This window comes from Antechinus flavipes, chromosome 5, assembly GCF_016432865.1.
Source record: "Antechinus flavipes isolate AdamAnt ecotype Samford, QLD, Australia chromosome 5, AdamAnt_v2, whole genome shotgun sequence".
Lineage (NCBI taxonomy): Eukaryota > Metazoa > Chordata > Mammalia > Dasyuromorphia > Dasyuridae > Antechinus > Antechinus flavipes.
In genome coordinates this window covers 43,244,769-43,259,009 of record NC_067402.1, presented here as the reverse complement: position 1 = coordinate 43,259,009, position 14,241 = coordinate 43,244,769, and the positions used below count along the sequence as shown (strand labels likewise).

Sequence of the window (14,241 nt, the reverse complement as noted above, 5' to 3'; positions counted from 1 at the left end):
TATAGGAGTCACCTAATCATTTGGAAGGTCACCTGATCTGCCCTGGAGTCCAGAAGACGCATTTTCCTGTGTTCAAATCCAGCCAGAGACACTTACTTAGCCTGTGACCCTGGACAAGTCACCGAACCGTGTGTGCCTCAGTTTTCCCGTCTGTAAAATGAGCTGGACAAGAAAATGGCAAACACTCCCGTGTCTTTGCTCAGACCCCAAATGGGGTCACGGAGAATTGAACAAGATTGAAAAAAAAAAAAAATCTGAAACAAGCTCAAACTGTAGGGAGCCAAGTAGCCCAGTGGATAGAGCTCTGGGCTTTGAGCCAACAAGACTCAAGTTTAAATTCAGCAGATCCTAACCTCAAGGGGTTTAAAACGCCATTTCCACCGAGAAGAGTAATAGGAAGTAAGGGCTGATGGGAGTGAAGGAAAATTCCAGGAGAACGCCAATAACCAAAGTTTAAAAGCCTTTCTTTGTGTGCTCCGGACCTCGCACCTAATTATTGAATAATTGCGGGTTGATTGACGACGCGTTTAGCACAACTCGCCTGGCACATAGTAGGCGCTTAGTAATGCACCTGAGAGAATTATTGGATTAATGTGGAAAGCGTTCTGCGGTCAGAGACCCGGAGTTTGAACGTGAAGGTTCCCTCTTTCTACGTGACTTTGGCCGGGGTCACTTCACTTCCTTCTGCCTCAGTTTCCTCTCCTTTAAAATGATTTTTGAAGGTCTCTGAGGCTCTGAAATTACGACCCCCCCGCCCTTTGGAGTGTCTGCGTGGGAGGGGAGGGGAAAAGTGGGAGGGGGTGGGGCCTCGCCCTCCCCTGAACGAATTCTTCCAGTGAGGAGCTAGAAGCAACTTTCCAAGCCCTCCTGAGGAGCCAAAGGGTGGGCGGGGGCGGGGAACGGGGGGGAGGGCGGAGGGACGCAGTGCCTGCTGGGATTTGTGGTCCCCTATTCTGCTCCAGGGGGCGCTCCTTGCTACTGGTCACGCCAGAAGAAAACTACAAGTCCCAAGAGACATAGCGCGGAGACAGTCACGTGGAATGGGCGGAGAGCGTGCCTAAATAGTCGCGTTCGGCCATTTTGTGGGAGAAGCCGCAGCGCCGCCTCCTCTTTCGCGTCTCCTTCGCTTCTTGCCCCCGCTGTCTCCACCGCCTCCCGCCGCCGTCGCTGCTCCGCTGCCTCCGTCGCCGCCCTCCGCCCGCCTCCGCTTCGCTCCCCGCCCCCGCTGCCTCTTCTCCTTTATTTATCTCCCTTCCTCGCCCCCACAGCCTCCTGACACAGGGTCCTCCCGGGCGCGCCCCGCAGGCATTTTATCCCCTCACCGGCCTCTCACTAATATCGCATGTCCACTATCCAGAACCTCCAATCTTTCGGTAAGTATCGGCCTGGAGCTCCAAGGCCGCCCGTTATCCCCGGTCCCCCCGGGCCGCTCGTCTCCCCATTCCCTCGGCGCCCCCGGGCTTTTGTCTGCGCCCAGAAAATGGCCGACGGCGAGCGGACCCCGGCCCGGACCCCCGCTCTAGCCCCGAGCCCCCTCCCCAGCCAGGCATCCCATCACCCTCCCCCATCGCCGCTCTCTCCCCTCCCCCACTAACTGTATCTCCCGGGCCCCTCGAGCTGCCCTTCCATCCCGGCTCCCGCCTTTGTCCACCCCGGCCTGCTCCCACCCTCGGACTTGGGGTCTGGGTTCCAAACGTGCGGGGCCTCGGCCCCCGGTGACCTTGGGCGGGGATCTCTTCCCCCTGGGGCCCGGGTCGCTGTGGGTGCAGTTCGGATACCTCCCAGCTGCGGGGGCCCTCCGTGGGCACTGGGGGGGAAGTGTGGGGAGGCCAGGGGTCTTGCCCCGGGGGCGCTGAGGGGGGAGGTGAGTACAGGGCCCCACGTTTGGTGTGCGAGCAGCCAGTTAAGGGGGCTAAACTCTGACCTGGAACTGTTGGGGTGCTCGGGATATGTTTGTTTTTTAATGAGTATTAGAAATGTACGTGTTCCGAGCTTTCTCTGATCCCAGTTGAGAGAAAAACATTTAAAATCTGGAAATGAAAAAAGAGACCGCTTTGTCCTGTAACATTTTCGAGAGATTTTATATATAATCGATTATAACGATTTTTATTTAAGCGTCAATTTCAACTGACATGTGTCTCTTGAAGGTGATGATAGGGTCCTTGAAGCACAATTATTGGGGGAGGGGAAAGCTTATGATAAGGCCAGAATGGTTTACAAACAGCTAGAAAATTCTTTTTTTTACTCCTCTAAATTTTCAACTGCTTCCTCTATGGTAATTTTACTCCTCTTATCTGGTATTGTGTCCACAGACCCCTTTGCTGATGCAACTAAGGGTGACGACTTACTCCCGGCAGGGACTGAGGATTACATTCATATAAGAATCCAACAACGAAACGGCAGAAAGACACTGACTACTGTTCAGGGAATTGCAGATGATTATGACAAAAAGAAACTTGTGAAAGCTTTCAAAAAGGTATAGATATCATTCTTAATGAAAAAGACAAAGAAGCCAAGTAACTGGATTTCAAGTTTCATGCTCAAATCTTAAAATTGTGTGCAATAGTTTACTCTCAAATTTAAAAAGAAAACGAAGTATTAGTGTAATGTCCAGTTTCCAGCGAGTTGAAAGGTTTAAAAAAAATGAGGGGGGGAGGGGAAAGAAGAACTCAACTTTTTAAGTGTATATTTTATGTGAAAATTAATCCTTTAGTTTTTAATATTTTTAAGTATTTTGTTTTGATTAACTTTTGTATTAATTTGCCAACATTTATAAACTGCCATTTTAATATATTCTCATTTAATGTATAACTACAATACTTAAACTGTTATGGTGAAATTTTTTCATTTAGTGACTTTAAAAGGCGTAATTGCTTGTGGCTCATTTATTATGATATGGATGTATTTTTCCAGAAATTTGCTTGTAATGGTACTGTGATTGAACATCCTGAATACGGTGAGGTTATCCAGCTTCAAGGTGACCAGAGAAAGAATATTTGCCAGTTCCTCTTGGAGGTGAGTGACTGCAGATGAAATAGAGCAATATTTAGATAGTCATATTTATATATCAACAATTAATTACTTTCATAAAAACAATGCACATCAAGTGAGTCAGTTACTGAGTAGTTGTTATTAGAAGATGTGTAGATAGCAGCAGAAGGATAGATGTCCATTTCATCATTAAAATGGCATTGTTCGTTACAGGTGTCTGAAGGTCTTTCTTGTTTTCAATTGAAATATAAAAAATTTTATAATGATTGTTAACACTATTTGGCAAATATTTTGTTACAATTTTTCAGGAGATTTTGCTGCCAGAAATTTGATTTCTTGATAGAATATGGTTCTGTTGTTACTGTTTAATTTAAATGAAATGAGCACACATTTAGACAAAATACAAAACTGTTTTTGAGTTCTACAAAGAAATTTTCTCTACAGATAAATGTCCCAACTAAAGGATGTTCTTTTATATTGATTATTTTAGGGAGGGATTATTTCCCCCAAAAAAAACCAGCTTGCTAAAATGTGTTTTGTTTTACAGGTTGGCATTGTCAAGGAGGAGCAGCTTAAGGTTCATGGTTTCTAAAATGAGCAAAAACACATGGAGTATTTCTTGAATAGCTTTGTTCTCTAAGCCAAATTGGCTACCTTGTGAAATGAGTCTCTGCAGTAAACGGACTTTTCATTTATTTAATCATTCAAAGTTCCATTCACATCTGCATGATTACAGAAAACATGTCTGTAGGCTAGTAACACATAAGAAAATTGCAGTAAGATGGTAACTAAGCCCTTTATTCATCCTAACACATTTCCAATGGAAAATATTTTGTTTTGAGTGTTTATTGTTCAGTTTATTACTTTTCACTTGATTTAAAATGTTTTTGTTGTATTAAACCATGTATGTTGCAGCTTAACAATAAAAAAGCTTATTAACACTTTTGTGAGCAGTTATGCTCCCAAGTTTAAACAAGATCCCAGTTACAAGCACTTTTTTTTTTAATATATAAACTTTCTCAAATAAATGAATTCCTCCTTCAGCAAGTAGTTCTTTTCAAGAAGACTAGTTAAATTTTATTGTGTGACATTGGAAGTTAATCAGCTGAGCACTGAAGGAAAAGAAAGCATTAAATACCATCTTGAGCTTAACCCTTCTCCTTAAAAACATAATGGCACATTCCATGACCATTCTTCCTTTACTATAAAATCCTTGGAACAAGTAAGTGTAGTATATAGCTGAACTGTAAATCATCAGTGTCGCAATTTGGTTCTTTGTTAATTGAAAGCTGTCATATTGTGCTGTTGTGAAAATTAATATCATCTTTGGATGACTTTGCTTTTATCTGTTTTACGGCTCATGCCTTAAAAAATAAGAAGCCACAAATCTTCCTTTCCTTCTTCTGATAGGCTATTCTAAAGAATGAGGAAAAGGAGAAAGAGTCAATTTGAACAATGAAATAAATTAGAAGTATGTGCAATTGAGATGATGTGATTGAGGGGGGAGGAGGGTTGTGTCATGATTTCTAACACCCAGAAAGGAAGTTCCTCTCTACCTGGTTATTGTAATGAAGACATTAATAGCCCCTATGTTTTTGTCAAGTGAATTAATATAGTTGCACTGGGTTGAAGCAGGATAGCCAAAAGAACTGGACCTAAAAGTTTAAGCTATTAAATAATAAACTCTGAGGACAGGGACCTTGCTTTTGTATTCTCCATAGTGGTATGAACATACATAGTAGGTGCCTGGTAAATATTCATCAAATTAATAAGTCAATTTTGGTTTAGTAGAAGGTTCTGTGAAATGTATATTATATCACATTGTGTGCCAGCTGAACCTATGTCCATAATACTTGATAAATATACTTGCCTCCTTTGTGAATTCATTATGTTCACCCATGATTTTTATAAGGGGGGAAGCTTTCTTGTTTTGTTAATGGAATAAAATATTAGAAGACTTAACTATACACTGTATAGTTAAGTTTGGAATTTGCAATGTAGTTGAAGATCTCTGGAAAATAATCTGTGGAATCAACAGTCTGGTAATGTGCCATATAAATGTGATGTCCATTTTAAATAACCGAGAGTTGTATTTATTTTCATGTATGTCATAATATATATTAGTAATCTTGGAGCTGTATTTAAGGACTCCCTTTTTTTTTTTTTTTTTTTTTTTTTTTTTTTTTTTTTTTTTTTTTTTTTGCACTTTTTTTCATTATATAAAAGTGGTTTCCACTGATAAGTTTGAACTGAGAAAACATTTGAGATGACTTATCTGATTTCTGCTTTGATTTGCTAATTCAGATTAGGTCATTCTCTGCCTCATTTCTTACCTATCTTTAAATTACTGAATTGGGTGTTGCCTTAGTCAAATAGACCTGTTAAAGATCTTAACTTAAAAAGTCCAAGATCTCTCCACTGGTCCCAGATGCCTCCAGAGAAGAAAATGAAACTGATGACTGCACAGGCCTTCAATTTAGTTGCATATCCTGTCTCACTGATTTCATGGTCCTTTTTGAGAATGAAGGACAAAAGGATAGTTTACTAGTGCTCTGAACACCTAGTAGAAGGTAATCAAGTATTGGTTCACAAGTGTGTCGTTAGCCATTTGGTCTGGGAGGGAGGAAGTACCTAAAAAATAGATCTCAAATAGTAGGCTTCCTAAAGGAAGTAAGAACTGGTAGTTAGACACACAAAAATAGAGGAAATACAAATTTTAATAGCTGTTTTAAAAAATTTTGGTATTACATATATGTAAAAGCATCAAACTTACTTCCACTACTTGTCATAAATGGTGGTACATTTGGTTCATTTAATAGGAAAGTGAACCTAAGGGGAAAAAAAGAATTGAGTTGAATGTGACAGTTAAAGTTGATATCAAAGGATGAAGTACTGACCAATTCCAAGATAATGAAGAGATTTCACCTGGTAATCAAGTTGGGCTATTTTGTTACTTTTTATTGCTTTCCCTTGAGCTAATACTTGTTATTTTGACCAAATCCCTAGTTAATCCCACTTCAATTCATTGATCCATAATTACCAAAGACAACCAGCTTGTAATTAAGCTGTGTAGAGGTACAGTCATTCACGAAGCCCGTAGCTACCCTGATCTCCCAGTATCTACATACTATTTGTGCTTTCCCCAGGTCAACACCACCACTTGGTGGCCATTATTGGGAATTGTCCCGAAGAAGGTAGTAAAAGGCTAGGTTCTTTTCTCAACACTGCATAGCTATCTCAAGCAATTGTTTTCTAATGTGTATATACTCAAGTATACTCGAATTTGTCTACTTTAGAAAATCTTGTCCCCACTCCACAGCTCTTATTGCCATTCTATCTCTCTAGTTAATGTTCTAACATGAAAAAAAAAAAAACTGATTCAAGGAATGAAGTAGGGCCCCAAAGTCTTCAGAATCTCCACATTCTATTTAAATCTTTTTTTCTCAAACAGTATTAATAATTAAAGGATGATAACAAACCATAAATGTGTATAGGATTTCAGCATTATTTTGCATTAGGAATAAGTTTGTGGACTAACCTGGAAACCTTAATTGTAACATTTCTAAGAGAATTCTAACATGAAGCCATTAATTTGTAGTTTGTTTGACATATCTGAATATTTGATTATCTGCCTACTCCCACCAATCTCCAATCTACAAAATTTGAGTGTGACCAGTGGTCGTCTTTTCAGAACTATAATTGTAAATATAATATGGAATGATATGAAGAAAATGATTGGCAACAAAAGCCATGATTTTTTACAATTGAAACAAACCTTCAAACTACATGTTTATTCTGTTAGCAGTATAATTATATTAATGTCTCCATATATGCATTTTTATCAGGATTTTCACATTTAGGCACATAGGATATTTCAACCAATGTAATTTTCATACAATCTTTACAGAAACAAATGGACACATAATTCATCCAATTTATGCACGCATTTAAAACTCACATACCTAAATGCTCTACAATGATAACTTCCATCTAAACTACATGGGACTTAAGTGTTTAAGGCAGTTAATACATTAAAAGTGACCAGAATTACATCTAAAATCATTACTAACCCAAAGAATTTTTAACATTAATATATATTGTATTGCACCAACTAAAAGAATCATAGGGAGATAATTTGATATAGAATTCACCTTAAAAAAAAAAAAGCTGTTAAACCCAATTTAGAAGTCCTTCCTTATTAAGGATTATTTGAACTTATTTACCTATTTGTCAACTATTAAGCCATCTTCAATAGGCATGAGAAGAGGAGGAATCAGGGACACAAATTGACCCAGTGGGGTTCTAGTAAGGTTGTATTTCTGAATTTTCCTTGAAGGTTTGTCTTAACTAAAAATGCATATATAACTGAAATACCCAGATGCAAATTCTAAATCATGGCAGATTGTGGAAAAATGAATCAGTGCCAAGTGCCTCTGTGAAAAGTTGTGCAAATGGTTCCCCCTGCAAATTGTTGTTAGGTGGCCACAAAATCAAATGAATGAACTTACCCAATAATTGTGTTCCACAGTATACTATTTATTGGCACGATTTAAACATACAGGAGACATTGAAGGTATTGTCCTACTAAAGAGTACACCAAAAAAACAACTCAAAGCAAGACTCAAAGCAAGGCAGGAATTTCTGTTCTGGAATCTAGAATTGCAAATTCTCAACGATGATTATTTCAAAGTTGATGGGAGGACCCAGAAGCCCAGTGCTGTAACCAGAATAAATTGCTAGGCTTGGAGTCAGGAAGACCCAAATTCAAATTTGAACTCAGATATTAACTAGCTGTGGGACAATGGATGAACCGCATCACTTCAGGCAAATTGTTCAACTGGTTATTCATTGATTGTATCCTGTGCTCTTCTGTCTGCCTCAGACCAGCCCCCTTATCTGGAATGTGCTCTCCTTAGCAGCAATCCCTCAACTCAAATGATCCCCCCTTCAAATTTTCCTGTATTTCATACTCAATCTGTTCTCTAAAATGCTTACGTTTGTAAGCTCTCGTGTCCCACCCACCGGACCCTACTTCCTAGTTTTGAAATCATAAATAAAACCATTTGTCTAGAAAAAGGATGTCACCCTGTATCCTTCATCAGCATTCATTCACCATCTCTGTAACTTGCCATACTAATATAGACCTTCTTGGACACCTCAATAAGTATTGTCTCTTCCGGTAGATTGCCATGTTCTTGAACAATGTACACATCAATAAAAACAAGTTTGAAAAATTTGGAAACTAATCAATGCAGTAACCACCTCTGAAGCCAGAGGTCTCATGTTGAAGCACATTCCTTACCCACTTATTGATGAACAGGTGCTGATGTAGAATAAGATATGTTTTCAGATGTGGCCAATGAAGGAATTTGTTTTACTTGACTGGATATTTATTTTGAGGGCTTTGTTCTTGTTTGTTTTGTTTCCAGGGTGGAAGGGAAGATGGGAAAGGGAAATAGAGGTGCTTCATGGTAGTCCTCTGGCATGAAGGAGTCCCTCCTGGGAGGATGCAGTGTTCTCCTATTGACCTTGCTGTGAGCTGGACTTAAACAGTGTCAATAGGTTGAGCTCTTGTCCAGGACCCAGTTTATTTTTAAGTAAAAGTACTGATGGGCCAGCCAGAACCATTGGCAAAAAATAACACCTTAATGAGTTAATACCATGTAAAACAATGGGCGTTGATTCAATATAAATATTTCAAGCATTGAGGAAGAGGGGGACCCAAAAGGAAGAAAAACTCAGGCATAGACACTAACTCACATAAGCTGCATTGGGGAGCACAGAAATATAGTTCCATTTTGCAGAAAGGGGGGATGCTCCAGAAGGAAGCATGTGTATGCTGCAGGGGAGGGATGTTCCAAAGTGGCCTTCTGAGGATAGGACTCTTTAGCTGTGATTTTGGATGCTCTCTCTGGAACCATCCAAACTGCATATCAGGGATCAGGACAAAATATTGCTTGGGAGTTTTGTTTGCAGGAAGAAAAATAAACTGGTGGTATACAAAATATTATTTGGGAAATACAGCTATACCAATCTTCAAAAAATATTATTGTGAATATTTGTTTCCATGAGTATGTTCCATGAGTAAGGCTTCCTTGACGGAAAATTGTCATGATGCTCTCAAGACCCTTAGTCCCAAACTTCTAAGATGTACGGTAACAACAAAAAAAAATGTCTTTAAGATTTCTTATTTGAGAAAAAACAGGAAAAAAAACAGAAGGGGAGAGAAGCAAAATAGCCTTGAAAGCTACAAGTTGAACTTACATATGTTAAAGGAAAATCAAGCTATAAATAATAGAGATCTGAAGTTTTATTTATAATCATGTTTTATTACATATATACATATATATATATATGTATATATTCATTTCTTTGGTGAACATCAAGTGCAGAATTAAAATTTTACTTATCTACCTATCTTTCTATATATGTACATGAATATATATATACATATATATATACACACATATATATGTGTATATATAGTGTGTGTGTTTGTGTGTGTGTGTGTGTGTGTGTGTGTAAAACACCCTCAGGATAAGGGCTATCTTTGCTTTTGTATTTGTATCCCTTAATGTGCTTGCCACATAGTAGATTTAATAAATGATTTTTGTATTAATTCATTTGTATATTTAGTATATCCTACGACTCATTAGATGGTAAACACCTTGGAGAAAGGGACTCTTGTCATTTTTTTTTCTATCTTTGTGCTTAGCCCAACTCTGCATATAGTAGGCTTTAAGTGTTCATTTAATTGAATGAGGTACTTAGCATATTTCAATATTATATTTATCTGAGTATATGCCATCTCCTCTACTAGATTATTAGCTCTTTAATGGGCTGCATCCTATTACTATTTATCTTTTTATCTCTTCCAGCCTCTAGGACAACACGTTGCACATACTAGACATTCATTTTTTTTTTCATAAATAAAAGGAGAAGTGAAATTAGAATTGGCAGAAACAGAGAGAGAAGGCATGGGTATTCCAATGGGGAGCATGATACATTTCACAGACAATGAAGAAGTATGGTGGGCTGGAACAGAGGGTACACATTGGTTAATGGTCAATGAGGTGAGTGATTAAAGATATATATTGAGTACATAAAGCCAGGATGTGCAATGCAGTGAAAGCCAAACTGATGAGCTTGGACTTCATCCTACAGTTGGTAATTTTGTATTAGAGGCTACAGTGATTAAAAGCATTCTTGTAGGATTATTCCTATTAGCTAGCAACAGTGTAGGGAGAAATGAATTTGGTATTTAGTAGGCATCTTATTCTGAATGAAATGCAACCTCAGTAATACGTCATTGTGATAAATTATATTTTGGGGGAATTAAACAGGTAAGGTGCATCAACAATTCATTTTTCTTTCACTAATACAACATTCATTCTAGTTTACTTTTACAAGACTATATCCAGAAATAGTTATGCATGCTGGAGTAACGTACTCCTAATTTTCTTAGCTTTTTCCCTACTGAAACACTTGTGTTTCCAGTGCTGCCCAAGTGAATGCCTTTAATCAGCTGGAACACAGAGATTGAGGCAAAATTTTTCATGGAACTAAATAATCCTAGAAAAAAATCATATCCAATTTATTTTGAAAACCAAGTTCCAGTTTAATTCCAACTCAAAATGGAAACAAATTCAACCCTTCAACCCTACAAACATCAAGTGCTCAGTATGGTTTAGAGTCTTGTGCCCATCTTTGGACTGTTTTAAATTGTTTCAACACTTTTTTGTCCCATTAATTAAATTTTGATTTTCCTAATGAGATACTACTGGCATATTAATACTGTAATAAGCCATTTATTTCAAGATGTAAAAAGACCATTTCAGTGCCACATAAAGACAGTCTCCTTTTGATGATTGAATCATGCCATCAGCAATTTTGTGGCAATTCCCCTTTAATCATATATTTGATATATCATATCTCTTTTATATCATATTTGATATATCATATGTTGATCTTTTAAGATCAGGCTTTCATGAAGTAATTGGACTAAATCATTCTGTGGCCTGAGTTATCTAAGATCCTGATTTATGGTTCAATATTGTTGTTTTCATCATTGTTCTTATTTGGGATGGAGGGGGTAGGAGGGTGGGTTGATAGTTTTGGAGAAGCCAATTAAGTTACTCAATGAGAACTGCATTAATATTGCATTTATATCAGAAAGAGGAAAATCAGAAAATATTTGAAAGCTAAAGATTCTATTTATTATGTATTTTTAAAACAAAAGAAGCTATATATAATAGGTGTTTTCTGTTGCTTAAAAAATTTGAGACATTGTATGTGGGTAATTAATTATTTTATTAGTAACAATAGCATTTTATTAATAAAAGGCATGGTTATTTGGCTATCTTTCTTGGTCCAAAGACAAGCATGGGAATGGGCTCACAGTTTATATATCCTTGGATGAGTGAGAGTATTCCTGAGGGTGGCATTCATCTCTAATTGGTTAACAATTAATGAGAGAATGAATATTAGAATAAGAGATGACTTATTTTAATGAGGGTCTACAGGGCTTGCTTTTACTTCCAAATCATCCCTCACCATTTTTCAAAGGGTCTGTATTCCTTCACCCAAGCCTGAGTAGAACACAATAGGCTAGGAGTTTCACCTTAAATTAAAGCTCTTGAAAAATTGAGTGTGCTAACAAAAAACTAGATTGAGGAGATTATTAATTCTATTTATTACCATTAGTCCTGTCCTTCAGAGACTGAGCCTTGAAATGAGGACTTTTGAAGAAAGAGGAGAACCCTGGATCTCCCCAAACCACCAATTATTAATAATCATTTCTTGTTTTTCTATATGTGAACATTCTTGTTCCATTAAATGTTTGTTAAGTTTAGAATACAAATTAATATATATTTTTTAAAATCCTTAAAGAGGTCACTGGTTTCCAATTCTAACTGGACCAATGCCCAGAAGAGAGATATTGTGATATCCTATCACAGAATTGGTCCAATCACATTGCAGGATTTCTTTGACTTAAAGGCAGAAGCAGAGTCTACTTTTTGAAGTAGAACCTCTCTGTTATTTCTTTTTCATGGTTACTATGTCTTTTTATGCATAATTTCTGTGACTATGTAGGGGAAAAAGAAAAAGACTACATTTGGTTACTTTAGAATATTGATCTTAGTCGAGGGGTATGCTGGTAAATGTTTAACAGCCAACTGCAAGAAAAACAATTACATACAACACATTTTAAATATGCATTTTTAACATTTTCTCTATCTTTTTTAAAAGTTTAGAAAATCAATAAAAGAATAAATCAAGCTTTGATCTGTAGTGTTTGCAAGAGTCTCACATTGAAAATTTCATACGAATTAGTAGGATCTGTTTCCAGCACACCAGTTGTCTTAGTATCATGGCAAATGACTTTTGTGAGCTAAGGAGAGCGGCCATGATTGTCCACAGGCCAGTAATGGCTTTCAGTTAACAGGATATTACCATTCTAGAATGCAGTTCCATTTGTCTCTTTCCAGACCAAAATGACTCTCCTTAGTCACCATTTCTTATGTGTGTTATCTTCAGCTGTGCCCTAGACAGTCTTTATTCCCTAAATACCTAATCACTTGGCCTAGAAACCAAAGCCTAAGGACTTCTTCTCTGGTCTGATAGGAGAGTATCTTTAGTATCTTGGAGAAGAATCATTTAATCTGTTCCCTAGTGACCACACTCACCAACTCTGTAATGTTCTTAATCAAAATAACCCCTCCATGGTCATGACTTCCTTATATTATTTCTCCCAATAGAATATATGATTCTTGAGAGCAGGACCTGGATTAGCTTTTATAATTGTCCCAGAGTTTAGCGCAGTGCTTGGTATATAGTTAAATGCCTTAGAAATGCTTCCCCCTATCCCTTCCCTTCTTTCCTCTCTCCATCTTCATTCCTTTCTTTTTTCTTTCCTTCCATCCTTCTTTCTGTTCTTCTCTTTCTTTCTTCCTTTCTCCTTTCCTTCCTTTTTTCTTATTTCCTCCTCTTTCTTCCTTCTTTCCTTCCTTTCTTCTTTCATTTCATGTTGAATTGGTTTTTCAGCTTCATCTGTAGAGACTAAGCAAAATCATCCATCCCTAGAATGGAGTTCCAATGTTCCAAAGCTCTTCTGCCATTTGTGCCATTTTTCTTCACTTAGTCTCCGTGACAAGTTTTCTTGGATGTTTCAGCAGGAGATGGAAGGTGGTCCAAAATCCTTTGCCTTCTATGTCAGTGACGTGCAAACTTTGGCAGATTCCTCAGACCGGAAGAGTGTCAGGCCCTGGATCTTTTGTCTGTCTCATTCCTAGACTGACCAACGAGTGTTAGTTTTCTGGGGTCATTTTTTTTTTCAAAGACCAAAGTACTTCGATACTGAAACCATGTATAAAGGCATTGTCATATGAGTTGTTAGAGGGACTGCACACCCCAAAGAAATGATCCATTTTTGAAGTATTGATGAGCTTTCCTTATATTTGATATGCATTCACAAAATTATCTGGTCTCTTTGTCTACAGTTGCTCCTACCTCCCACAGCTGCTAAAATAATCTGAGCATGCGTGCATTATACAGCAGCATTGTAAACAACCCAGGTCTAAATTTTGCAGGCAGTTGAGCCACCTAGATCATGAAATAATGGATGCAGAGATAGAAGGGAACCTGGAGGCCATCTGGTCCAGCCCCCTCATTTTTCAGATGATAGAACTGGGGCCAACAAATTTGCAGGATGCAAGGTCAGACAGTAAGTGATAGAGATCAGCTTTAATCTGGATCCTCTGATTCTTGTCCCCTTCCATAAAAGTGAACAGGCTTTTTATTTGAGAAGAAAATATCAGTGAAACAGATCTGGGCCTCTTTTTCTCAATACCCACCTTCCCCAATAAAATCTATAGGATACTTTCATTGGATCCTATGACAACGTTTAGATAAATTGATAATAAAAAGTGCCATTTTTACCTATAGAAGAAATTTTGCTTAACTAAAAACTTAGAGCAAATAATCAAAAATCATGTATAGCTATGATTGCTTATTTTAGTGGGAAAATGCTCATTTTTGCATTTGCTTATAATGCAATCATGAAATGTTGCCTTTTTCACTTTCATAATTTCTATGTCTTTAAATAACACATCTCATATTGGATATAAATTTATCCTATAAAATTCTTCACCTTTCTCTAACCTTCAAGAAAAACTGGAAAATACTACTTTATAACTTTGATTTAACTTGCTAGATTGCAAAGTCTACATAACTTCTCCCAATGCTTTAAAC

The 14,241-nt window shown here is 37.7% G+C and overlaps 1 protein-coding gene across 1 annotated transcript; it reads left to right on the top strand.

The window, feature by feature from the left end:
- The first annotated feature begins 1,064 nt into the window (after positions 1-1,064).
- Positions 1,065-5,071, top strand: EIF1B (eukaryotic translation initiation factor 1B). Its single transcript, XM_052000900.1, has 4 exons — positions 1,065-1,373; positions 2,313-2,476; positions 2,914-3,015; positions 3,539-5,071. The coding sequence occupies exons 1-4, from the start codon at positions 1,343-1,345 to the stop codon at positions 3,581-3,583; spliced, it is 342 nt and encodes a 113-aa protein (XP_051856860.1). The 5' UTR covers positions 1,065-1,342; the 3' UTR covers positions 3,584-5,071.
- The last annotated feature ends 9,170 nt before the right edge of the window (positions 5,072-14,241 follow it).

What these genes read in the sequence shown, in the direction of transcription:
- EIF1B (XM_052000900.1), top strand. Translation starts at nt 1,343, where the DNA reads ATGTCCACTATCCAGAACCTCCAATCTTTCG. An exon ending in CCAGAACCTCCAATCTTTCG is followed by an intron (nt 1,374 to 2,312) that starts GTAAGTATCGGC and finishes TTGTGTCCACAG; the next exon opens with ACCCCTTTGCTGATGCAACT. An exon ending in TTTGCCAGTTCCTCTTGGAG is followed by an intron (nt 3,016 to 3,538) that starts GTGAGTGACTGC and finishes TTTGTTTTACAG; the next exon opens with GTTGGCATTGTCAAGGAGGA.